The sequence below is a fragment of the Schistocerca nitens genome, chromosome 1, assembly GCF_023898315.1.
Source record: "Schistocerca nitens isolate TAMUIC-IGC-003100 chromosome 1, iqSchNite1.1, whole genome shotgun sequence".
NCBI classification, from domain to species: Eukaryota; Metazoa; Arthropoda; class Insecta; order Orthoptera; family Acrididae; genus Schistocerca; species Schistocerca nitens.
In genome coordinates, this window is record NC_064614.1 from 1,092,350,633 (window position 1) to 1,092,377,139 (window position 26,507).

The following is a 26,507-nucleotide window of genomic DNA, read 5'->3' on the forward strand; positions in this document are numbered from 1 at the left end:
AAAACTATGTAAGTGACAGTAATAATGCGAATGAATGAATTAACATTTCCTTGCTCTCTAATATTTTGAAACATGGTGTATTATGCCAAATTTGCAAAGAAAGAGGAGTGGAATTGAAAATAACTTCACACATTGGTTTGGCATATGAAATGATATTGAAGTCTAACAAATATGCTGCAGAAGTTTCGTTTTCTAATTCTAACAGTATTCCTCTTAGTTGTAATAGTGGAAAGAAGGTGTATGATATAATTGTTAGGCTAGTGTATCGCTTGCGTTGCATTGGCAAAGGCAGTGCTGCAGGGTCAATGTTATGTGGAATTATGAACTTGCCAAAACCACCAACCAAGTTTGGATTTTATAATGGATTGGTGAGATCTTCTGCTGAAGATATTGCTCAAGCAACAATGAAGAAAGCAGTTGAAGAAGCTGTGGCAGATAATGGGAATTGTAGAGATTTAACTGTTGCTTTAGATGGATCATGGCAATGTAAAGGTCATAAATCTCTAAATGGAGTTGTGACAGCTACAAGTGGAGACAGTTACAAAGTAACTGATGTTGCTATACTTTCAAAACATTGTAGATGTAAGGGTTATACCAAGGACGAACATAGTGAAAGTTGTGAAGCAAATTTTCACAGCACGAGTGGAGTGATGGAAGTATAGGGAGTGAAAGCAATATTTTCCAGATAGCAGGAGTGGTATAATGAATGATACACTATCTTGGAGATGGTGATTTTAAAGGATATAAAGCTGTAGAGGAACTCAAACCTTATGGCAATGAAATTCACATTAAAAAACAGGAGTGCACTGGACATGTGCAGAAGCGCAAGGGGGCTCACTTGTGCAAATTAAAGTAGACATTAGGATCCTAGAAGCTTAGAGATGGTAATACCCTTGGAGGAAGAGGAAGATTGACAGATGAAGCAATTGATAGATTGCAGAAGTATTATGGATGTGCAATTAGGCAAAGTTACAAGAAACATTGAGCATATGAGGAGAGCATTATGGGCATTACTTTTCCATACTGCATCAACAAATGAAATGTAATGTCGTGTGGCTAGGGCCTCCCGTCGGGTAGACCGTTCGCCTGGTGCGGGTCTTTCGAGTTGACGCCACTTCGGCGACCTGCGCGTCGATGGAGATGAAATGATGATCAACAAATGAGCACCCACAACATGCACTGTGCCCCACAGGTGACGACTCATGGTGTAAGTATGAATCAGGAAAGGAATATGCCCATAACAAATAGTTTCCCAAATGCTGCAATTGACGTAATTAAGCCCATATTCAGAGATTTATCACAGCCAAGTTTATTTGAAAAGTGTTTACATGGGAAAACACAAAATCCAAATGAAAGTGTAAATAATTTAATTTGGATTAGGATTCCCAAAAGAGTGTTTGTACAGTTAAACACATTGCATTTTGGAGTGTATGATGCAGTGGCAACATACAATGAAGGAAACATTATCAAATGTGGTGTGCTGAAACGTTTAGGTTTCCAACCAGGACACAACACCATTTCCACAAAGATGAAGAAAGACTAAAAGGTGCATGAAGAAGAGACAAAAGCTTACAACATGCAGCAAAAGGAGGGAAGAGACCAGTGAAAAGGAAACTAACATTGGAAAAATCCATCATATGGGACAGGAATGTATTAAAAAACTTTGGAAGCCATTTCCCATAACTTTAAAATTTTCATATTTGAGGAACATTTTCTCAAAAACTGCTAACAGTATATCAATGAAATTTATACACAATATGGTATACTTCTTTTCCTTCATTTTTATAACACATTGTAAAAAAATATTGTATAAATCAAGAGTTATAGGAGAAAAAGTGCAAAATTTCAGAGAAAAAAAATAAGCATCTGTTTAAAAAAATTGTAAAACAAAAACCAATAAATATTTCTTAATATGGCATTATAACTTAGATAAATATTCACTGAACATGTAGTCCAAATTTCAGAGAAATATGTTTAATGGTTTTAGAAAAAATGTTCCTTCTATTTGCTAAAATTAACATGGAGGAGATGCATCGTTCCGGCTCCCCTGAACCGCCCCTGATTTGAGTCCAATAAATGTCGTTTTCGTACAAATGTAGACTATCGCGTTGGGTATATGCACTTCGCCCGTAAAAGCATTTGAAAATCATCTTTCGAAGATCGCAATTCCTTCGAAAAGAACGGTTGAGGCAGGACCACCTACAATAAATGTATTGTAGGTGGATCTTGGTTGAGGTCAGCAAAGCACGTTGAGATCACGTGACTTGAAGTGCCGTGACGGGGACAGTGTGAATTCGGTAGTGAAAAATAACTGACAATTTTTTATAGCGGTTAAAAATAACTGACACTCCTAAATATCCGTCTGCCCTAGAGTGCAAAACCCCACGTTGTTTCCGTTCTCGCCTCTATGACGTGCCCAATTTCGTTCTACCGATTTTCGTGGTCGTATCGAGTTAGATTTCATCGAGTTGAAGCTCGGACTTAATTCTAACTACAGAGACATTACGGTCATTAACGCCCAAATATTAACGTCCTTTTACACTTTCCTACCATTAAACTTCAGTACTGAACTCATTATTTGCGCTTAAAAATCTGTACGGTTTTGTGTCTGCGAAATACAATTTTATTTTAGTTTAGTGGCTTCCGCATGTTGGTAAACCTGGTCTTGGCCACAGGAAAATAAACACAGCAAGGCTATTAAGTGTTTTTGTTTTATCTGTTGAACTTGATTTCATGGTTTGTAGGAGACATATCATAACAACATAGCATTATGCTGTTGTCATATTTCCTTGGACCATTGCAGACGAGAAGTCGCAGAACCGAGGGACGTTTTAGTAGGTGAGACGGTGCTCAGTTTACTGGTAAGGAAATAAAGAATGAAAATAATTCGTAAAGGCAATCTACAACAGTTCACGTTTATTTACTGTACAGACAAGAAACGTTATGGACACATAAGTATCGCACCATTTTGATATATCAGTCGATCATTATGAAGACGGATTCCCTTGGAGTACAACTAGCATCAGCTATTTTAAGAAACTATCCTAGTGCCACTCCACGCGTCCCATACGGCCCCCAGGAATACTATTCTAGAGTATCTTTGGTACTATTTTCAGTATATTAAATGTTCCACTTCATTGCAGTAATCAAACATTACAGTAGTATGCCGGAATACTATTTTCACTAATGAATTTTGCCATGAATAACCCAACCCCAACCAAAATCAATAGCAGTGTGCATAGCTACAACACTAGGAGAAAGGCTGATCTTTACTATGCTGGGTTAAGTCTAACTTTGGCACAGAAAAGGGTGAATTATACTACATAAAACTTTAGTCACATACCAAATAACTTCAAAAGTCTGACAAATATCCAGTCATAATTAAAAAACACATTAAAATAATTTGTGAATGATATCTACTTCTACTCAATATGTGAATTTTTAGATATGAATTAGTAATCAGACAATTATTTGTAAAAGAAAAAAGAAGTTGAATTATGATGTACACAAACTTTTGTTAAGCTGAAATGTTCCACATCATTATGAAGTGTCATATTCATGAACTATGGAACAAGCATTAATCTAATCTGATTGTGGACACAGATAAATTTGTAGCATACCGTAGGGTCTACATTGGGTCGAAAGTAATAATTCGGTTGTGTGTTGGCAAAGCCAATGTATGTGAATGGTAAGCGTAAGCTGTTTAGCACATTGACTTATAACATACTGTAATGTTAATATTTGAACCATATTTAGATGTACTTTGCCATATTTAATGCAAGTTTCATCATAAAACCTGAAACTGCAAGGTAAATTCAGAGAATGTATATTGTATAATGGACTGGCCTCTGACAAGTATTTTGATGAATGTTATGTACATACATTGCACATAAAATACGAAAAAAGCAAGGGCAGGCACTTCATAACTTCTATTAGATATTGGAGTGTGATGGTGTCTCCTCAAAACCATGATTGTGTTGGCAGATCATGACCTAGCCGAAGTTGCGGTTGACTTTGGAAATTGATAATTTTGTTGGAACCAATGCACAAGCGCTTACAAAATGAAGGTTGTGGAAACAGATCATCCTGCAGCTTAGCCCTAAGCCCTTGTTCGATCCATTTGTTTAACACTTTTCACCATAAACAACAAAAGCTGGAAGATGAATATAAAAGCTGTAGTGTTAGCAGTTAGCCAACACTACGCACACTACTTGGTTGAGGAGGCCGAATGCATGCGTTAAACTCACGCAGACTAGAGATAGGTCTGAAACAGGATACGTAATGAATGCTATAAAGAAAAGTACGTAGCTTCTGGAATACTTAACTTTAATCCATCATTTGTATACATCGTTCTTGATGAGACGTGCTTCATACGATAACTATCAATTGCTATGGCGCCTTGCTAGGTCGTAGCCATTGACTTAGCTAAAGGCTATTCTAACTATCTGCTCTGCAAATGAGCGAGGCTTCGTCAGTGTGCATCGCTAGCTAAGTCGTCCGTACAACTGGGGCGAATGCCAGGACGTCTCTCAAGACCTGCCGTATGGTGGCGCTCGGTCTGTGATCACTGACAGTGGCGACACGCGGGTCCGACATGTACTAATGGACCGCGGCCGATTTAAAGCTACCACCTAGCAAGTGTGTTGTCTGGCGGTGACACCACAAAAGCAGTATTATATTATAGCCAAATCTCAGTCAGGCATTATGATGCATCTTATGTACTTAACTATGGAGCATGCAATTTAGCGGGTGGAGGCACTATGTAACACATATCAAAGCAGTCATAGGTGCTTAATTGATGTGGGGGAAAATACTGTAGTGCAGCTTCAAAAATTTAGGTTCTGTCTCAGCTCAACAAAAGCGGAAGTTTTGTTTGATGTGTGTTTTTCATTGTGATCGTGAAAATTTAAAATTTTCATATTGATCGTTACTGTCCTTACATTTCATGGTGACCAATAGATTTAGGCAGGTCCACACACCATGACATAATAATTTTGTGACATTGTAAATGCACAAACAGAAATACAACGCAACACTGATGATATTACTTTTGTGTCTATCTTAGTTTTTAGGGTGTAGGTTGTGGTGACAGGCTGATCAGTGAAGTGCTAGATCTACCTTATGTTGAAAGCTGGCAGCTGAGTTGTGGACTGGCCAAACATTGTCTAATGCTCCAGTTAGCCAATTTCACAATAATTTATTATTTTGGTACCCATTGCACCCATGTTTTGTGATTGCTCTATTCCACATAACGTATTTCACCAGTAAAAAGAAAGGGCGTGTCATGTTAAACTTCACCTCCTCTTTTCTTAACTAAATCATGAGTAATTCTTTTGTGCTGCTTCACAGTCTTTGCATTTGGTACTAATGTGCTGTAGGTCCTGTCTTTATCCGATATATGTTTACTTTCCTGCAATCAGTGTTCCATGCCCATTTTATATTTTTTCCCTTGGCATTCTGCCTTACCATGAGGATGTCCACACAACATTTATTGATGGGCAAATGTGATAGTTCATGAGCTGTTGCAGGTTTTTGAGTTTTACTGTCTTAGACGTAGTGTGCACTTCAGCAGAATTTCTGAGAGCATGATCAGCTTGGTGACCATATGTCACATGAATGGAGGTAAATTACTTGCAAATATGAATAGCATTCACGGATAACATTCATTTGATATCATAAGGTGTTTCTATCTTGAGGCATATGAAGCTGTAAAAACAGTTCATTGAAACTGAGACTCGATGCACGTGCGTATTCATGTTCAACATTTATCAGTAAAATTAATTGTAGTAGAGTCCACCCCATTAGTTGAATGATCAGCACGTTGGAATACCACGCACGGGGGCCCAGGTTCGATTCGCGGCTTGGGTGGGAGATTTTCTCCGCTCAGGGACTGAGTATTGTGCTGTCATCATCATCATTTCTTCCCCATTGTCGAAGCACAAGTCGCCCAATGTGGTCTCACACTCAATAAGACTTGCACTTGGGGACCAAACTTCCTGCCTGGGAACTCCCGGCCACTGGCACTATAGCTCATTTCCATTGTAGTAGATCATTTTTTATACAAGTTGTTTCAAGTTCACACACAGATGGACAGTGTACATTCTTGAAAATGTATACATTTTAACATGTCTGTGTATAATCTGCATTATTGGCTTGCTGTGTTTCTTACTGTCATTGAAGATAAATTCTTTAAATATTGTCTGTTATTGCTTCTTTGATGTAAAAAATTGGACATTAGTAGAAAAAGACTACATACCTGCCTTACATTGCTTTTAATCTGAACACTTCATTCTTTGTCTTCCATTTTTATTGTTTCTTGTAAATATTGCAAGTTACCCTCCTTTTCCTACAGATTACGCCAATTTTCCTGAGAATTTCAAACAGCTTGCATCATTTTACATTGCCAAACACTTGTTCCTAGTCGACCAATCTTATAAATACATCTCACTTGTTCTTAAGTCATGTCTCCATTATCATGCACAATGTCAGAACTGCCTCTCTGGTCCCTTAATATTGCCTAAAGCTAAATTGATTATCATCTAACATATCCCTATAAGCAACTTGGATGCATGAGAGGTTAAGTTGATTGTGTGATAGTTCTCACACTTAGCAAGGACAGATATTTTCAGGATTATGCTGGTGATATTCCAAAGTCTGCTGGTATGTCTCTGAAACCATAGATTTTACAAACCTAGTTGTTTAGTAGCCACTTCCTACATTCGTTTTAGAAATTCTGAAGCAGTGTTGTCTGTGCCCTTCACCTTATTGATCCCAAGTCAGAAGCTCTGCTAAACTCTGAGTCTTAGTACTGGGTATTCTGTGTCTTCCATATTGACTCCCATTTCTTCTTCTATCACCTCAGCAGACAGCTCTCCCTTCAGTGTACTCTTTACAGTTATCTGCCCTCTCCTTCATGTTTTACGCCAGAATTCCTCATGCGTTTTTGATGTTGATGCCTTTGCTTTTAATTTCACCAAACATTATTTTGACCAGTCAATACGCTGAATCAGTCATTCCGAAACCCACTTTTTCCTGCATTTTTCATGCAGCCTTTTGCCATGGCTTCCAGTTTATTTGATTCTGAAGTGACTTATAATGCTATGTCCCTGCCTTTTCCTGAACATTTTGTTCTTCCTTCTTCTGTCAATCAACTGAAGTATTTCTGCCATTACTAAAGGTTTCTTTGCAGTTGCCTTCCGTCCTTGGTTTGCTAGTGCTACTTCTATGACTGCCATTTATTTATTTTTAGAGGTGTTCATTCCTCCCTAATTAAATTGCTTATTGTGGCATTCATTGTCACACTATCTACAGCTTTAGAGAACTTCAAACTCACCTCATTATTCCTCTGTACTTCAGTATCCCACTTCTTTCCAATGATTCTTCTGGATGATTCTCTTAAGCATCAGTCTACTGTGCATCATTACTAAATTTTTATCTGAGTCTGTACCTGCTCCTATGCACACCTTAAATCCAGTATCTGAATTTGGAATCTCTGCCTGACCATGACGCAATTCAGCTGATATCTTCCCATGTCTAAAGGGCTTTTCCAAGTAAACCTCCTCCCCATGTGATTTATAAAGTGTGTATTCATTATTACCAAGTGAAATTAATTACAGTACTTTGTTAATGTTTCTCCTCTCTCATTCTTAGCACAAAGCTCATATTCTCCCTTAACTGTGTCTTATATTCCTCCCCTGATTATAGTGTTACAGTCCCCTATCATTTTTAGATTTTCATCTCCATTTAGACACTGAATTACACATTCAATCTTCTCAAGTACTTTCTCTCTTGATCTTCTTGGTGGTGGTGGTTAGTGTTTAACGTCTCGTCGACAACGAGGTCATTAGAGACGGAGCTCATGCTCGGGTTAGGAAGGATTGGGAAGGAAATCGGCCGTGCCCTTTCAAAGGAACCATCCCGGCATTTGCCTGAAGCGATTTAGGGAAATCACGGAAAACCTAAATCAGGATGGCTGGAGACGGGATTGAACCGTCGTCCTCCCGAATGCGAGTCCAGTGTGCTAATCACTGCGCCACCTCGCTCGGTCTTGATCTTCTTGTGATGCCAGTGTGTATATGTGAACTATTGTGTTCATGTTGATTTGCTGCCTATTATGATAAGAGTAATCTTATTACTGAACTATTCACACTGGCTCACTCTCTGTCCTACCTCACTGTTGATGAGGAATGTTAGTCATGTTACACCATTTTGTGCTCGTGTTGATAGTACCCTATATTTTTCTGACCAGGAAGCCTTATGTTCCTTCCTTTTTTTCTATCTGCCCTGCCCTGTTCATGCCTATGACATTTCACATTTGGACTCAAAATGTTCCCCTTCCATTGGTTATTGAGTATTTTTCTCCTGGAATCCTCCTACATGGCAGTCCCTTCCTAAGCCCAGAGCAGGGGACTGATCTGGAATCCTTCGCCAATGCAGAGATTCTCATAACACTCTTTCAGTTACAGGCCTCATTTTGTGTGGATACACATTAGGCTTCTTTGACGCAGTGGTTTCCATTGCCATTGATCAGTGCTGATTCTCCTGCCTTTTGGGGGTAGTTTCCTACCCAAGGACAAGGAGGTACCCGGAACCTCTGTCAGCTACTGTCCACTCTTTGACACAACCATTGGATGAAAAAGGACGACTTCTTATACCAGAAGTCTTTGGACAACATTGCTTATGGTTTTTAGTAAAAATTTTAGCAGCGAGTGTGGTCGAACCCTGGATGTTTTGATTACTGCTCAAAAATGCTACCCCTAGACTACAGTGGTTAATACTATTTTTTTAAGTTTCATGGTTAAGCATATTTCTTATACAGTATGAATTTTGAGAAGACTTTATATTTCCTGTAAAATTTTTTGATGTGGAAATAGTTAATGTTGATTGAGTTCCAGAGCTTTTATACATTGTAGAAATGACAGTGTGCAACACTATAAGCTGCTGTACAGTTTGGGATTTTTTTTTTTTTTTTTTGTTCTTACATGACCAGTAAATGTCACAGATACAGGGAAATTTTTGGGTAAAAAGTGATGTTCAAAAATTGTAGTCTGAATTTGTGTTGCTTGTATTTTACTACAGTTTTCCAATATCCTTTGTACCCATAAATTTTCCAGTACCCACAACTTGTGTGCAACAGATACTGGAAAATAGTCTCTGAACAAAACTGTTACACAAAAAAGAATAAGTTGTACAGCAGATTCACATATTACAGACACCACTTCCCTATACACCAACAATCCCTCATGCCCAAGTTCTTGCTGTTATTGAACACTACCTCTCCCACAGTCCTTAAGCCTCCAAGCTCACTACCTCATTCCTCATACACCCTACTGATTTTATCGTAACACACAACTACTTCTCCTTCAAAGGAGAAGTATACAAACAAATCCGTGGCACAGCATGGTCAGCCCCATGGAACCCTTGTATGCCAAAGTGTTTGTGGGTCATCTAGAGGAAACATTCCTGGACTCCCAAAAACCCAAACTGCTGGTCTGGTTCATGACCTGGACTCAGGGTCAAGACACCCTACCCACATTCCTTCACAACCTCAATACCTTCTTTCCCATCCATTTCACTTGGTCCTCCTCAACGCAGTGTGTCACCTTCATGGACATTGGTCACCACCGCTCTGATGGCTCCATCCACACCTCTGTCAACATGAAACCCACTAACCACACCTGCATGTCAACAGCTGCCATCCCTTCCACAACTATTCTCTCTCCCATATAGCCTGGTGACAGTGTATCTGCAGTGACAAGAACTCCCTTGCCCAGTATGCTGATCCTACAATGACCTTCACAGGCAGGTACTATCTTCAGACCTAGTCCGCAAACAGATTTCCCATTGCTGCATATCCCCAAACACACTCAATCCTCCCACCATCCCCAAGAACTTGTTAGAAAGTAGTGCCCCCTTCATCACACAGTACCATCTGGGACTGGAACTTCTTTACCACATCCTTCGTCAGGGCTTTGATTATCTATCATGATGCCCTGAAATGAGCAACATTCTAGGCAAGATCCTTCCCACCGCTTCTTAAGTTGTGTTCAATCATTCACCCAACCTCCACAACATTCTAGTCCATCCCTATGCCACTCCCAACTGCTAGGTGCCAGACCTGCCCAAACCACCCATCCGGGATTTCTTATTCCAGTTCTGTCATGGGCTTATCCTACACCATAAGAGACCAGGCCACCTATGAAAGCATCCATGTCATATACCGGCTCTGCTGCAATCATTTTACAGCTTTTTATATTGGTATGACTATCATCAGCTGTCCACCAGGATGAATGGCCACTGTCAGACAGTGGCCAGGAGCAAAATGGAAGATCCTGTGGCACAACTTGCAGCTGAGTGTAACATGCTTGATTTCTATGATTGCTTCACAATCCAGGCCAACTGCATCTTCCCTTCCACCACCAACTTTTCTGACATTTACAGATGAGGATTATTCTTACAACACATTCTCTACTTCTGAAATCATCTCAGCGTCAACCACTAGTAACCTATGGCCCCACAACCACCACACAAGTTTCTGCCCCGTGTCTCATATCACCACCTCCCAATTCATGTCCCTTCAACCTCATAGTGCACTGCTTCTGCCAATGCACCTACCAGACATTTCCCCTTCTCTTCTCCTCTCCTTTTCTGCACTCCCACCTTCCTCCTACACTATCTCAACACTGTGCCTGGCAGCCTTGTCCTGCCACCATCTAGTCCTTGCACACTCCTCCAAACAGTAGTGACTTCTCTTCTCCCCACCAATCCCACACCCCACTCTGGACTGCTGCCTCATTTGATGAAACACAGTTGCATTCTAGTCATAGTTAGCAGTCATCTATGAGTGAGGTCTGCTTACTTGTGTGAAAGTGTAGGTTTTCCTTTCTGAAAAAATGCTTTGGCCAAAAGCTTAATGTCCTTTCATTGTTCATGCTTGCAGCTCAGTGTATCATTTTTACGGTGATAAGTTGTCTATCCTTTACATAATATTGTTGATATTGGAAAATGTCATTTCTACAACTTTTGATGCAATGTTTAATAAATAAATAGTTTGAAAGCTTCTGACTGCAGGTTTTAGTAGGACATTGAGGAAGGAGGGGGGGGGGGGGCGCTCAATTCAGTGTTCATTTAAAAGCCTTGATGCTTTGTGAAATACCAGCATATAGCTTGTGAAGTTGTAACTTCTTAGTGTTAATATCCTTCTTACCATAACTCCAGTTATTAGCACTTGTTTAATTTTAAGTTCTGTAGGAAATAGAAATTCTGGTGTGTCATACCAAGTTCTCCAATCTGTGGATTAGACATACAACTTTCAGCACATCTCCTCCTACTTGACTCCTTTCCATCTCACACAGTTAATTCCCATTGCTACCAATAACAGTGTTTGACCAAATGAGTTACATCTTTTCATTGGACAGATATCCTGTGACACTCAGTATTTACTCTTGCAGTGATGTGTGTTATTTTTTGCCCTTACTGTTATTACTTGTTATTAAACTATACCTGTTTTTATATTTCAGGTAACTGAAAAATGGCTGATGCCAGTGAATGTGTATTTAAAAAGACAAACTTCAAAAGGAAAGCAGTGCGGGCCAGGAGAAAGAGTTCAGATTCCTCTGATAGCAGTGAACAAGTGGAGATTGTCAAAAGGCAGAGAAGGACAGGGAAAGAAAATCCCCTTATACAAAAGACAAGCTTACAAAAAACCACAAATGTCAGCAAGGAAGAGAGCGATAGTTCAGATGAAGTAGATGCTTTGACAGTTTCTTATCGTTCAAAGCGAAATGCTGATCGAGAAGGTCCACAGGACATGGGAGCAACAGCAATTCTAGAAATAGAAACTGAAGTTGATAAAGATGCTCAAGCTATCTTTGAAAATGCAGTACGTATTAATAAAGAACTGAAAGGAAAGGAAGATGATAAGGTTTACCGAGGTTTAAATAATTATACTCAGTTTTATGAAAAGAAGGACACTGCTCAGGGCAACGCAAGTAGTGGAATGGTTCGCAAAGGTCCTATTAGAGCACCTGCTAACCTTAGGGCAACTGTAAGATGGGATTACCAACCAGACATTTGTAAAGATTATAAAGAAACAGGATTCTGTGGTTTTGGTGATAGTTGTAAGTTCTTACATGACAGATCAGATTATAAGTATGGTTGGCAGTTAGAACGTGAAATGCAGGAAGGTACATATGGTGCAACAGATGATGATCCTCATCAATATGAAGTAGATTCTGATTCAGAAGACCTCCCATTTAAGTGCTTTATTTGCAGGGGATCATTTGTGAATCCTATCGTCACAAAATGTAACCATTATTTTTGTGAGAAATGTGCCCTAACGCAGTACAGGAAAAGTACACGATGTTTCATTTGCAACAAACAGACAAATGGTGTTTTTAATCCTGCTAAAGAGTTGATAGCAAAATTAAATGCTGAAAAGAGAAATACTGAAACAGCACATGCATGCCAAAACAGTGATTCTGACTAAATTGTAAATAGAATTATTACAGGTATTATTACAGAACACATTTATGGGACCATTATTGCAAAAATTGAAAATGAAAGTTTTTAAGAGGTTTCCTTTGTTTGTCTGCTACAATAACAGCAAGTAAATATATGTGAATAATGGCATACAAACATCATGATAGAAGATAAGGTATATACATTGTGACTAGGCAAACAGTGCTAGCAACAATTGTATAAGGTGACACCTGGGAGCAAAGTCCGTGATTTTGTGTTATGAGAATAGAACTAATGCAGGTTTATCTTGCTCTTCATCTGCGTGATTATTGGAGTACTAAGATGAAACGAACAAGTCACTTAACCTCCTTGTGAATTAACCTCCTCCAATCCTTTTTTGCAGATCTCTTTCTTATGATTTACTTGTTGTTGCGTATGTGGTGAAACTGAGTACTGTTCTGATATCAGTAAAGGTGATTAGCATTCACAGTTATGGTAGACGTTGATGGCCATGCATGAGGGTCCATAAATGCAAATGGTTTTTATTACATCAATATTCTTCAACTCATTTAACCAGGTTTTGGCATAACTATAAAGATCAGAGAATTGTAATCATTTCCACTTTATTTTTCCATTGTAGCTGCTGAATGTAGAGGCATTGGTACATAAATGTTTTTGTTTTGTGAACTTTACTTTTAGTAACTGTGAATAGTATAGTTCTTTTCTTCTCCTGCTTTCTTGCTCGCACAACATAGTCAAACACGACCGTATTATTGTGCACAAGACCTCTCAAGTCCTAGATTGGAACTGTATTCCGTACAGTTACAGTGTTAGTTTTACTTTAAAGACAACTCCACATGCAGACACAAACTGTGTTACTTATTCTTGACATGTACATTGTAAAATATTGTTCCACAATAAAAATGATGTAATAAAAGTATATGACCTATTCTGTCAGTTGATTAATTAATTAATTAATTATCTGACTAACATATTAACAATGAAAGTAACAATATTGTGTTAGGTTATTATTCAGTAAGAGCCATAATTTTGTTATTTTTGGGTGATCTACTATACCATTATCCACTTCATTTGAGAAAACTGAAGAGTAACAATTTTTGACTTGTATAGAATTGACTTCATATCTATTATTACATATGGCTGGTCACTCTGAGCAGACTGTAGGCTGATACAGCTACAAAGACAAATAGTGTCTAACGAAAATCAGCTTTGTAAGTTGGAAAGTATAGTCAAAAAAATGTTAAAGGATGCAAATTGAAATTTATCACAACATAAAGCAGAAAAGGCTAAAGAATAAATGACGATGCAAAATGGCAGACAAACTGAAGTATAGATGAGAATAAAGAAGAGGAAAGGGGGAAGGAAATATGAAAAACAAGACTTCGACTGCAAAAGTCAAGTGCTTGTTGGAAAACTGATTCGAATGTATGGAATTAGCAGGCACTTGGGTAGGAAAAGCTGGAAGGTTATAAGAACAAGTTAACAGAAGTAACAAGAACTTCTTAAAATGATTGCGCAACAGTTGTAGTTATCCTGTTCAGTTTTAGCCATTCCATAAAAATATGGTCATGGGAAAAAATTGCTGCATATGAAACAATACAGGGTCTATCTCAGTGATGTGATGAAGAGTGAGTTAATGCTTCCTCTGACATGTCATTCTGATAAATTAACCCTCACCTACCTTTAGTATTCAAAAATTTTATATTTCCGATTTATCTTTATAAGACTCTTGTGGTCTACCTTGGGCTATAGCAAGTAAAATGTACATTGTTTTACCTGTAAATGAGGAAACAAATTATGGTTTTGTGTAACAGAATACAGAATGAGATAGATAAATGGACATAGTTGGAGAAGCAGTCACTGTGCTTAGTATTATGCCAGAATACCACTCTTTCTTACTTAAGAGAAAGAATGCACCCAAAAATTTGTTGGGACTACATGGTACTAGCCTGCACACAAGGTGTGTGTTGATACTATTTATATTTGCTACATGCTGCGCTATTTGTGTGATAGAGCATATCAAGTGAAATTAAACATGTGGAAAATTGATGGGCAAAACACAGGAACCAGTGTGGCATAAGGAGCAAGGTTTGAAAGGGAGTAGGTGAGGGACTACAATGAGGATGCCATCTTGAACTCTGTGACCACTGGATGTATGAGGTTAACCAACCCCCACCCTCCACTTATATCTTCCTATCCCACTCCCACCCCACCCCACCCCACAACCTCAGGGCAGCACCAAGACCATGACATTTATTTATTTCTTTACATGTCAAGTTCCGTGGGACCAAATTAAGGAGTAATCTCCAAGGTCATGTAACGTGTCAGTATATGAAATTACAACATTAAGTAATAACAGATGAAAATAAATGTATATGAACCTGAAAAAAGTCCATAAGTTTAAGTAAACACAATCAAAAATACAAAAGGAATCAGCTTAATTTTTCAAGGAACTCCTTGACAGAGTAGAACAGGAGGAGTGACCCATGAGGAAACTCTTCTGTTTCAAGTTGAAAGCATGTGGATTACTGCTAAGATTATTGAATTCGAGTGGTAGCTTATTGAAAATGGATACAGCAGTATACTGCACACCTTTCTGCACAATAATTAAGGAAGTCCGATCCGAATGCAGGTTTGATTTCTGCTGAGTATTAACCAAGTGAAAGCTGCTTATTCTTAGGAATAAGCTAATACTGTTAATAAGAAATGACAGTAAGGAATATATATATTGAGAGGCCAGTGTCAAAATACCCAGACTCGTGAACAGGGGTCAACAAGAGGTTTGTGAACTTACACCACTTATTGCCGAAACCGCCCATTTCTGAGCCAAAAATATCCATTAAGAGTGGGAAGAGTTACCCCAAGAAGAGTTACCGCAAAATATAATACCATATGAGATAAACGAATGAAAATAAGCAAAGTAGACTAATTTTCATGCTGAACGATCACTCACTCCAGATACTGTTCGAATAATAAAAATGGCAGTATTAAGTCTCTGAACAGGATCCTGAACGTCGGCTTTCCACGACAGCTTACTATCTATCCGAACACCTAGAAATTTAAACTGTTCAGTTTCACTAATCATATGCGCGTTCTGTGAAATTAAAACATCAGGTTTAGTTGTATTGTGTGTTAGAAACTGTAAAAACTGAGTCTTATTGTGATTTAGCATTAGTTTATTTTTTACAAGCCACGAACTTAGGTCATGTACTGCATTATTTGAAACCGAGCCAGTGCTGCACACAACATCCTTTACTACCAAGCTAGTGTCATCAGCAAACAGAAATATTTTAGTTACCCATAATACTAGAGGGCATATCATTTATATAAGTAAGGAACAGGAGTGACCCCAACACTGATCCCTGGGGCACCCCCCACATCACAGCCGTTATCAACATTACGAATAATGACCTTTTGCTGCCTGTTGCCACAGTAAGAGGTGAACCAATTGTGAGCTACTCCCGTATTCCGTAGTGGTCCAACTTCTGGAGCAATATTTTGTGATCAACACAATCAAATGCCTTAGTTAAATCAAAAATTCTGCTCTCTCTCTCTCTCTCTCTCTCTCTCTCCCTCTCACACACACACACACACACACACACACACACACACACACACACACACAGAGGGATATCAGCCATGAACACCACCCATTTCTGCCATAATTTAAAGCACTACTGGTACATGTGTACTTGATATATCTTCAAGAGTAATACATACTAGAAAAGGTCCAAGCTTCAAGATTTGTTTTTTACAGTTACTGTAGTTCTTTTATAGATTACAAACATTAAAACGAAAGTGCTGGCAGGTCGATAGACACACAAACATACACACGAAATTCAAGCTTTCGCAACAAACAGTTGCTTCGTCAGGAAAGAGGGAAGGAGAGGGAAAGACGAAAGGATGTGGGTTTTAAGGGAGAGGGTAAGGAGTCATTCCAATCCCGGGAGCGGAAAGACTTACCTTGGGGGAAAAAAGGACAGGTATACACTCGCGCGCACACACACACATATCCATGCGCACATACACAGACACAAACAGACATTTGTAAAGACAAAGAGTTTGGGCAGAGATGTCAGTCGAGGCGGAAGTAGAGGCAAAGATGTTGTTGAAAGACAGGTGAGGTATGAGCGGCGGCAAATTGAAATTAGCGGAGATTGAGGCCTGGCGGATAACGAGAAGAGAGGATATACTGAAGGGCAAGTTCCCATCTCCGGAGTTCTGACAGGTTGGTGTTAGTGGGAAGTATCCAGATAACCCGAACGGTGTAACACTGTGCCAAGATGTGCTGGCCGTGCACCAAGGCATGTTTAGCCACAGGTTGATCCTCATTACCGACAAACACTGTCTACCTGTGTCCATTCATGCGAATGGACAGTTTGTTGCTGGTCATTCCCACATAGAAAGCTTCACAGTGTAGGCAGGTCAGTTGGTAAATCACGTGGGTGCTTTCACACGTGGCTCTGCCTTTGATCATGTACACCTTCCGGGTTACAGGACTGGAGTAGGTGGTGGTGGGAGGGTGCATGGGACAGGTTTTACACCGGGGGCGGTTACAAGGGTAGGAGCCAGAGGGTAGGGAAGGTGGTTTGAGGATTTCATAGGGATGAACCAAGAGGTTACGAAGGTTAGGTGGACGGCGGAAAGACACTCTTGGTGGAGTGGGGAGGATCTCATGAAGGATGGATCTCATTTCAGGGCAGGATTTGAGGAAGTTGTATCCCTGCTGGAGAGCCACATTCAGAGTCTGATCCAGTCCCGGAAAGTATCCTGTCACAAGTGGTGGCACTTTTGTGGTTCTTCTGTGGGAGGTTCTGGGTTTGAGGGGATGAGGAAGTGGCTCTGGTTATTTGCTTCTGTACCAGGTCGGGAGGGTAGTTGCGGGATGCAAAAGCTGTTTTCAGGTTGTTGGTGTAATGGTTCAGGGATTCCGGACTGGAGCAGATTCGTTTGCCACGAAGACCTAGGCTGTAGGGAAGGGACCGTTTGATGTGGAATTGGTGGCAGCTGTCATAATGGAGGTACTGTTGCTTGTTGGTGGGTTTGATGTGGACGGACATGTGAAGCTGGCCATTGGACAGGTGGAGGTCGATGTCAAGGAAAGTGGCATGGGATTTGGAGTAGGACCAGGTGAATCTGATGGAACCAAAGGAGTTGAGGTTGGAGAGGAAATTCTGGAGTTGTTCTTCACTGTGAGTCCAGATCATGAAGATGTCATCAATAAATCTGTACCAAACTTTGGGTTGGCAGGCCTGGGTAACCAAGAAGGCTTCCTCTAAGCGACCCATGAATAGGTTGGCGTACGAGGGGGCCATCCTGGTGCCCATGGCTGTTCCCTTTAATTGTTGGTATGTCTGGCCTTCGAAAGTGAAGAAGTTGTGGGTCAGGATGAAGCTGGCCAAGCTAATGAGGAAAGAGGTTTTTGGTAGGGTGGCAGGTGATCGGCGTGAAAGGAAGTGCTCCATCACAGCGAGGCCCTGGACGTGCGGAATATTTGTGAATAAGGAAGTGACATCAATGGTTACTAGGATGGTTTCTGGGGGTAACAGACTGGGTAGGGATTCCAGGCGTTCGAGAAAGTTGTTGGTATCTTTGATGAAGGATGGGAGACTACACACCCGTCAACTCCTATCCTTATTAAAAGTCCTCAATCTTTCCTCTCCCACATCCATACCGACTGTTCAGAGCATCCTCCTACAGGCCAATCGCAAATTAGAACAGCATGCCACCCTCCACCTCAAAAAACTATCCAATCTCCTGGTTTCCCATCTCCGGAAAGGCAACTCACTCACCCTTCCCAACCTTTCCAGCAAACCTCAACCTCCTCTCATTGCACACAGACCCAGTCTCTCCCATCTACTCAATCTCCCACTTCCAGCTCCATTCCCCCCAAAACCTCAAAATTCCAATCAACACAATCTGGAACCACAACACCCTAATTCAGTAGTTAACCTTTCCTCCAAACCTCTCTCCCAATCCGAAACCTCTGTCCTATCCAAAGGCCTCACCTTCAGCTCCACTCCCAGATTCAACCAAACTGCCCTTGTCAAAGATTTACTGTCCTACACCCGGACTCTCTGCTGGAAATGTCACTTTGCCACGAAGAAAAATGATCCTAATCGTACTCCTAATGGTCCAACTCCCCAAGACACTATCCAAATTGAACCCTGCCTGGAACAGTTCCGTCCTCCGTCACAGCGGGATCCACCTCCTCTTCCTCAAAATCACCCTCTCCAAACATTCCAGGAATTTATGACTTCCAGCCTTGCCTCTCAATCCTTCTTAAAAAACCTCAATCCTACTCCCAACATCACCACTGCTGAAGCCCAGGCTATCCGTGATCTGAGGGCTGACCGATCCATCGTCATTCTTCCGGCGGACAAGGGTTCCACGACCGTGGTACTTGATCGTCGGGAGTATGTGGCTGAGGGACTGCGTCAGCTTTCAGACAACACTACATACAAAGTTTGCCAAGGTAATCCCATTCCTGATGTCCAGGCGGAGCTTCAAGGAATCCTCAGAACCTTAGGCTCCCTACAAAACCTTTCACCTGACTCCATCAACCTCCTGACCCCACCAACACCCCGCACCCCTATCTTCTTCCTAAAATTCACAAACCCAATCATCCCGGCCGTCCCATTGTAGCTGGCTACCAAGCCCCCACAGAACGTATCTCTGCCTACGCAGATCAACACCTTCAACCCATTACATGCAGTCTCCCATCCTTCATCAAAGACACCAACAACTTTCTCGAACGCCTGGAATCCCTAACCAGTCTGTTACCCCCAGAAACCATCCTTGTAACTATTGATGCCACTTCCTTATACACAAATATTCCGCACGTCCAGGGCCTCGCTGCGATGGAGCACTTCCTTTCACGCCGATCACCTGCCACCCTACCAAAAACCTCTTTCCTCATTACCTTGGCCAGCTTCATCCTGACACACAACTTCTTCACTTTTGTCTTTCCCTCTCCTTCCCTCTTTCCTGATGAAGCAACAGTTTGTTGCGAAAGCTTGAATTTCGTGTGTATGTTTGTGTGTCTATTGACCTGCCAGCACTTTCGTTCGGTAAGTCACATCATCTTTGTTTTTAGATGTATTTTTCCCATGTGGAATGTTTCCCTCTATTATATTCGTATCATAAACTATAAAATAATGATGACAGAAAGTATAATTATCCTTCCAAGTAAACAGTAGAAGGTGAGTTACTGAGCAATTTTTTCCCTCTTCAGCTTCCAAAATTTCTTGTTCACTCAACAAGTGTGACATATTTGTAGAGGACTGCAGCAGACTTTTACAAGTGTGAAATTATGTCAGTGCAATCACATATTGGCTCACCAATTCATTACAGCTGCTGTTATGTCGGCTAATGTTTCTTTCGAAATAATTCGAGAAATTGACTACAGAAGGCAGCACCTTTCAAGGGACCGGTAGCGAGACATCTGTACGTTGTTCTCATATGAAATGAGTCCAGTCTTCAAGTGGTAGGTGGGTGGCAGCACATCAAGAAAATTGCAACCCGAGCTATACTCTGGAAGAGTCTTTTGAACACAATGATTTGGACCAAAATATGCTTAGGCTCAGTCTCCAAAGTGTTAAAACATTTCTAGGGTGTATATAACTATGTTCTACTTGCTGTCTTGTTTGTCGTGGTTCAAAATGCTGGTCATTATATAGATGCAGACATGGCAATATTTAGGGTGTGTGATGGCCCTGTGCAGTAATTTATCTTATTACACCCTTCCTAAATTTCAGCACTGTTACTCATTTGTGGACTATCAGTAATAAAGCTGTTCATCATTAACTTCAGTTTTAAACTTTATTGAAGTATTTAAATAATGTGTAAGTTAAATATTCAGAAATAATAAAAATAACTACTACATTTCAGTAGCCCCTTTTACTAAAAAATTACCGCACAAACATCAACCTTTGATGCAATACATGGTAGAACATAAAGAAAAGCAGTCCAGTTTAATAGCCTACATCAAAAATTACTTTTCTTAAATACAAAATTTACTCAGTCCAAAATATGTGATACAATACCATGTAACTGACCTTTCCCAAAATTTGGTGTAAATGGAGAAATGACTTTCTTCCCACTTTTTGTTTTGCGAGTTCATTCATCACTTCCTTAAAATCCAGACTGACTGTAATCCCTGATTCTATGGCCAATACTCCAAAATTGACCAGTCATTCTTAATTGTCTGCTGTCCACAGGTAGTTTGTAATCCATTTTAAAACAAGAAAGGACCTTCCAGCAGAACAGTTTGCAGCTGAAGTACAGCTGTAAATCTTTAATGTTATGTACACATTTGGATAGACATCACATATTTCTTAACCAACACACTACAGACAGATGGAACAGAGGATAACTTGTCTACAAAGAAAGAAGATGGTGACAACATATAGCTTTTAAAATGTATATCTTCATTGCCAAATTTTTTATTTATGTCAGAATTATAATTGGCAGCAAGTTTCTCCGCAGCACAATAAATTTAAACAGTTTCTAGTCCGGTAATATTTGAGAGAAATTAAAATCTTAAGTTATATTCCCCGTAGACGTTAATTCTCTTCTGTAACTCATCCTGATGAGTCTGTATTATCTTAGAATATAATATTTTCATTCTTCTCCAAATTTCAACACAGTCAGATTCTGTTTTTTCATGTTTTTGGGGGTGTCCGGATACTTTTGATCACATAGTGTACGATATATTCATCTTCATGTTCTCTTCAGGTACTAGGAAGGAATAGCCTGTTACAGTACACATCTGTCGAGGTTTTACTCTCTCTCTTCTCCCATGGCACTTATAATTTTCTTGCCTTTAAGGGAAGTGTCTCACTCTCTATTCTTTGTAGATATAATCACAGTTGATAATTTCCCCTGCAAAATCACCTAGATCTGTCAATGTATCACTGTGGGAACATAAGAGAAATCAGCACTTTTGTTTCTATCAATACCATTTTTAACCAAATAATCCAGTGTCTGGTCAGTGTTTTCCCAATAAAATGGCTCATTATGGGGAACAAGAAAAAAGATCTGCTTTAGAATATGTATGTTCGTGACACCCTTCCGGAACTGTGAAAGAACTTTTGCATTCTGTTAACTGTTAAGAACTCTAATTTCACTTGCACTTCCAGAGCGACACTGTTTCTCATTACTGTCTTGAACTGCATCTTCACCTGAATGTTCAGAGCCCGACGGTTCACTTTTACCACTAAAATACGAGTCATTGTACTTTCTGTGAAAGTTTACTATGCATCAGTCTCGTCACTTCAGCTTTCTTTTGATATGCAGCACCATTTAATCTAGAGGGCCCATCCATACCACAACAACTGTGAACTGGAAAGGGGTGGGGGGAGTCAGTCTGTGATGTACAGAGTTGCAAATTGAGAATACTTTGATTATATCAAATACAACAGAACCAACTCCACTATGACCAGTTACTACTAGAATTCCTTGCCTTAATTTTAAGTCCAGAACCACATGGAACGATGTTATGTTGCGTACAATGCCAACATAATCATGAATGGAAGCAGAATTTGCCAACGCGTTACACATGAGATCCCGCATGCTACATGATTATGTGTGAGAACTGTCTCATACTGTTGTCTATGAGATTAATGCGCACTTGCACAGAAAATGTTATACAGGTGAATAGTAATAAAATACGAGTTTTATGACAGGTAGAAATATTTGTCAACACGGTAGAAATATTTGTCAACACTTTGCCAATAAATTATTGAATGCCTCTCCACTAATGCAATGCACATTAAAATTATACTTAAAAAAATAATTTTCAGTGGCAGCTTTTTGCTGCCCCCAAAATTTTGCCATCCTATGTAGCTGCACATATCTAAATACAGGCCTGGTTATATAGCATGAGCACAGGTGGTTAGGGAAAGGAAGGAACTAGCCACAACCTTACTAACAAACTATACTGACAATCACCTGGAATTACTTACGGAAACTACAACAAAAAAGTTTCAAGAGTACCTCCTTAACATGCCAACAGATGACAGTGCAGCCTTGCAAGGCTGCATGCACAGGCACAATGAGCACTGACCTTAGAAAGTCAGTGTGCGAGGAGACTGCATCCTGTTTACATCAGGAGCTGTGCAGTTGGGGCTATACTGACCACTATTTGTTACCACATCTGTAATTTAGCGAGGACAACAAGTCAGACCCACGAGAAAACATGAAATTTTGTGTGAAACTGCAGAAATTAACCACAGGGACACTTGACATGGTTTGGAAAGTATATGACGATGCTGCAATGATTCATCTGAGGTGTTTTGAGTAGCATGAACAATTCAAGAGTGGAGGCAAATCACTGAAAGACAACGAGAAATCAGTGTGAATGGCAGAAGGCACTCAATACGCCTCAAAAAGACTTCAAATGGCACATTTTGGCAGTGTCAGAAGCACTGTATTGCGGTACATGATGACTATTCTGAAGGTCACAGTGTGTAAAAATAGATACATAAATAAACTATTTCTTGTAAACAGAAAAAGAGAGGGAGAAGAAGAAGAAGCAGAAGAAAGAAAGTCCTTCATCCGCAACAGAACACAGATTCACATTTATGCAACAACAACTTACACATATGTAAGTGTGTGTGTGTGTGTGTGTGTGTGTGTGTGTGTGTGTGTGTGTGTGTGTGTTATGCTTATATGACTGTGTGTCCGTTCTATTTCAGATGAAGAACTTTTTTTGTCTAAAAGCTTAAGCAGTCTTTCATTGTGCCTGTCTGTAACTCAATGCCTCCTATAGTGGTGAGTAACAATCTGTTGTTGTTGTTGTTGTTGTTGTCTTCCGTCCTGAGACTGGTTTGATGCAGCTCTCCATGCTACTCTATCCTGTGCAAGCTTCTTCATCTCCCAGTACTTACTACAACCTACATCCTTCTGAATCTGCTTAGTGTATTCATCTCTCAGTCTCCCTCTACGATTTTTACCCTCCACGCTGCCCTCCAATACTAAACTGGTGATCCTTGATGCCTCAGAACATGTCCTACCAAGCGATCCCGTCTTCTAGTCAAGCTGGGCCACAAATTTCTCTTCTCCACAATTCTATTCAGTACCTCCTCGTTAGTTATGTGATCTATCCATCGAATCTTCAGCAATCTTCTGTAGCACCACCTTATGAAAACTTGTATTCTCTTCTTGTCTAAACTATTTATTGTCCATGTTTCACTTCCATACATGGCTACACTTCATACAAACACTTTCAGAAACGACTTCCCAACACTTAAATCTACACTCGATGTTAACAAATTTATCATATGAGGAGAAAGAAAACTGGAGTTCTACGAATAGGAACGTGCAATGTCAGATCCCTTAATCGGGCAAGTAGGTTAGAAAATTTAAAAAGGGAAATGGATAGGTTAAAGTTAGATACAGTGGGAATTAGTGAAGTTCGGTGGCAGGAGGAACAAGACTTCTGGTCACGTGAATATAGGGTTATAAATACAAAATCAAATAGGGGTAATGCAGGAGTAGGTTTAATAATGAATAAAAAATAAGAGTTAAGGTAAGCTACTACGAACAGCATAGTGAATGCATTATTGTAGCCAAGATAGACATGAGGCCCATGCCAACCACAGTAGTACAAGTTTATATGCCAACTAGCTCCACAGATGATGAAGAGATTGAAGAAAAGTATGATGATGAGATAAAAGAAATGATTCAGATGGTGAAGGGAGATGAAAATTTAATGGTCATGGATGACTGGAATTCGACAGTAGGAAAAGGAAGAGAACGAAAAGTAGTAGTGAATATGGAATGTGGGTGAGGAATGAAAGGGAGACTTTTGTACACAGCATAACTTAATCATAGCTAACACTTGGTTCAAGAATCATGAAAGAAGGTTGTATACATGGAAGAAGCCTGGAGACACTGGAAGGTTTCAGATAAATTATATAATGCTAAAACAGAAATTTAGGAATCAGGTTTTAAATTGTAAGACATTTCCAGGGACAGATGTGGACTCTGACCACAATCTATTGATTACGAACTGTAGATTAAAACTGATGAAACTGCAAAAAGGTGGGAATTTAAGGAGATGGGACTTGGATAAACTTGCAGAACCAGAGGTTGCAGAGAGTTTCAGAGAGAGCAGCAGAGAACGATTGACAGGAATAGGGGAAAGAAATATAGTAGAAGAAGAATAGATAGCTTTGAGGGATGAAATAGTGAAAGCAGCAGAGTATCAAGTAGGTTAAAAGATGAGGGCTAGTAGAAATCCTTAGGTAACAGAAGAAATATTGACTTTAATTGATGAAAGGAGAAAATATAAAAATGCAGTAAATGAAGCAGGCAAAAAGGAATACAAATATCTCACTAATGAAATTGACAGGAAGTGCATAATGGCTAAACAGGGATGGCTAGAGGACAAATGTAAGGATGTTGTTGTTGTTATGGTCTTCAGTCCTGAGACTGGTTTGATGCAGCTCTCCATGCTACTCTATCCTGTGCAAGCTTTTTCATCTCCCAGTACCTACTGCAACCTACATCCTTCTGAATCTGCTTAGTGTATTCATCTCTTGGTCTCCCTCTACGATTTTTACCCTCCACGCTGCCCTCCAATACTAAATTGGTTTTTTATTTTATTTATTTATTTATTGTTCCGTGGGACCACATTTAGGAGAAGTCTCCATGGTCATGGAACAAGTCAATACATGAAATTATAACACGATTGTAGAAACAGATAAAATGAAATATAAGAAAAATATTCAGGCGACAAGTCATTAGTTTAAATAAAGAAAATCAAGAATGTAACACTGGAATTTGCTTAATTTTTTAGCTCTTCCAGGAGCTCCTCGACAGAATAGGAGTAGTGAGCCATGAGGAAACTTTCAGTTTAGACTTAAAAGTGTTTGGGCTACTGCTAAGATTTTTGAGTTCTTGTGGTAGCTTATTGAAAATGGATGCAGCAGAATACTGCACTCCTTTCTGCACAAGAGTCAAGGAAGTGCATTCCACATGCAGATTTGATTTCTGCCTAGTATTAACTGAGTGAAAGCTGCTAACTCTTGGGAATAAGCTAATATTGCTAACAACAAACGACATTAAAGAAAATACATACTGTGAGGGCAATGTCAAAATTCCCAGACTATTGAATAGGGGTCGACAAGAGGTTTTCGAACTTACACCATACATAGCTCGAACAGCCCGTTTTTGAGCCAAAAATACCCTTTTTGAATCAGAAGAATTACCCCAAAAAATAATACCATATGACATAAGCGTATGAAAATATGCGAAGTATACTACTTTTTGTGTTGAAATGTCACTTATTTCAGATACTGTTCTAATGGTAAATAAAGCGGCATTTAGTTTCTGAACAAGATCCTGAACATGGGCTTTCCACAACAGCTTACTATCTATCCGTACGCCTAGGAACTTGAACTGTTCCGTCTCGCTTATAACATGCCCATTCTGTCTGATTAAAATGTCAGTTCTTGTTGAATTGTGAGTTAGAAACTGTAAAAACTGAGTCTTACTGTGATTTAGCATCAAATTATTTTCCACAAGCCACGAACTTATATCATGAACTACATTATTTGATAACGTTTCAATATTACACACAAGATCCTTCACTACCAAGGTGGTGTCATCAGCAAACAGAAATATTTTTGAATCACCTGTAATACTAGAAGGCATATCATTTATATAAATAAGAAACAGCAGTGGCCCCAGCACCGACCCTTGGGGAACGCCCCATTTAACAGTGCCCCATTGGGACTGAACATCATTACCACTCTCAATATTGCGGAGGATTACCTCCTGCTTTCTGTTCTTAAAGTAGGAGGCGAACCAATTGTAAGCTACTCCCCTTACTCCATAATGTTCCAACTTCTGCAGTAATATTTTGTGGTCAACACAGTCAAAAGCCTTCGTTAAATCAAAGAAAACACCTAACGTTCGCAACCTTTTATTTAATCCGGCCAAAACCTCACAGAGAAAAGAGACTATAGCATTTTCAGTTGTTAAGCCATTTCTAAAACCAAACTGTACATTTGACAGCAAAT

At 39.7% G+C, this 26,507-nt stretch overlaps 1 protein-coding gene across 2 annotated transcripts; it reads left to right on the plus strand.

Moving 5' to 3' along the window:
* The first annotated feature begins 2,650 nt into the window (after positions 1–2,650).
* On the plus strand, positions 2,651–13,409 carry LOC126198620 (E3 ubiquitin-protein ligase RNF113A). Of its 2 annotated transcripts, none has more exons than XM_049935087.1 (2): positions 2,651–2,838; positions 11,520–13,409. In XM_049935087.1, exon 2 carries the CDS (start codon positions 11,531–11,533, stop codon positions 12,485–12,487), a length of 957 nt encoding a protein of 318 aa, XP_049791044.1. In that variant the 5' UTR covers positions 2,651–2,838; positions 11,520–11,530; the 3' UTR covers positions 12,488–13,409. The 2 variants fall into 2 exon arrangements, with proteins under 2 accessions (XP_049791044.1, XP_049791036.1); XM_049935079.1 differs by having other exon boundaries at positions 2,652–2,861.
* Positions 13,410–26,507: the final 13,098 nt, after the last annotated feature.

What these genes read in the sequence shown, in the direction of transcription:
- LOC126198620 (XM_049935087.1), top strand. Translation starts at nt 11,531, where the DNA reads ATGGCTGATGCCAGTGAATGTGTATTTAAAAAGACAAACTTCAAAAGG.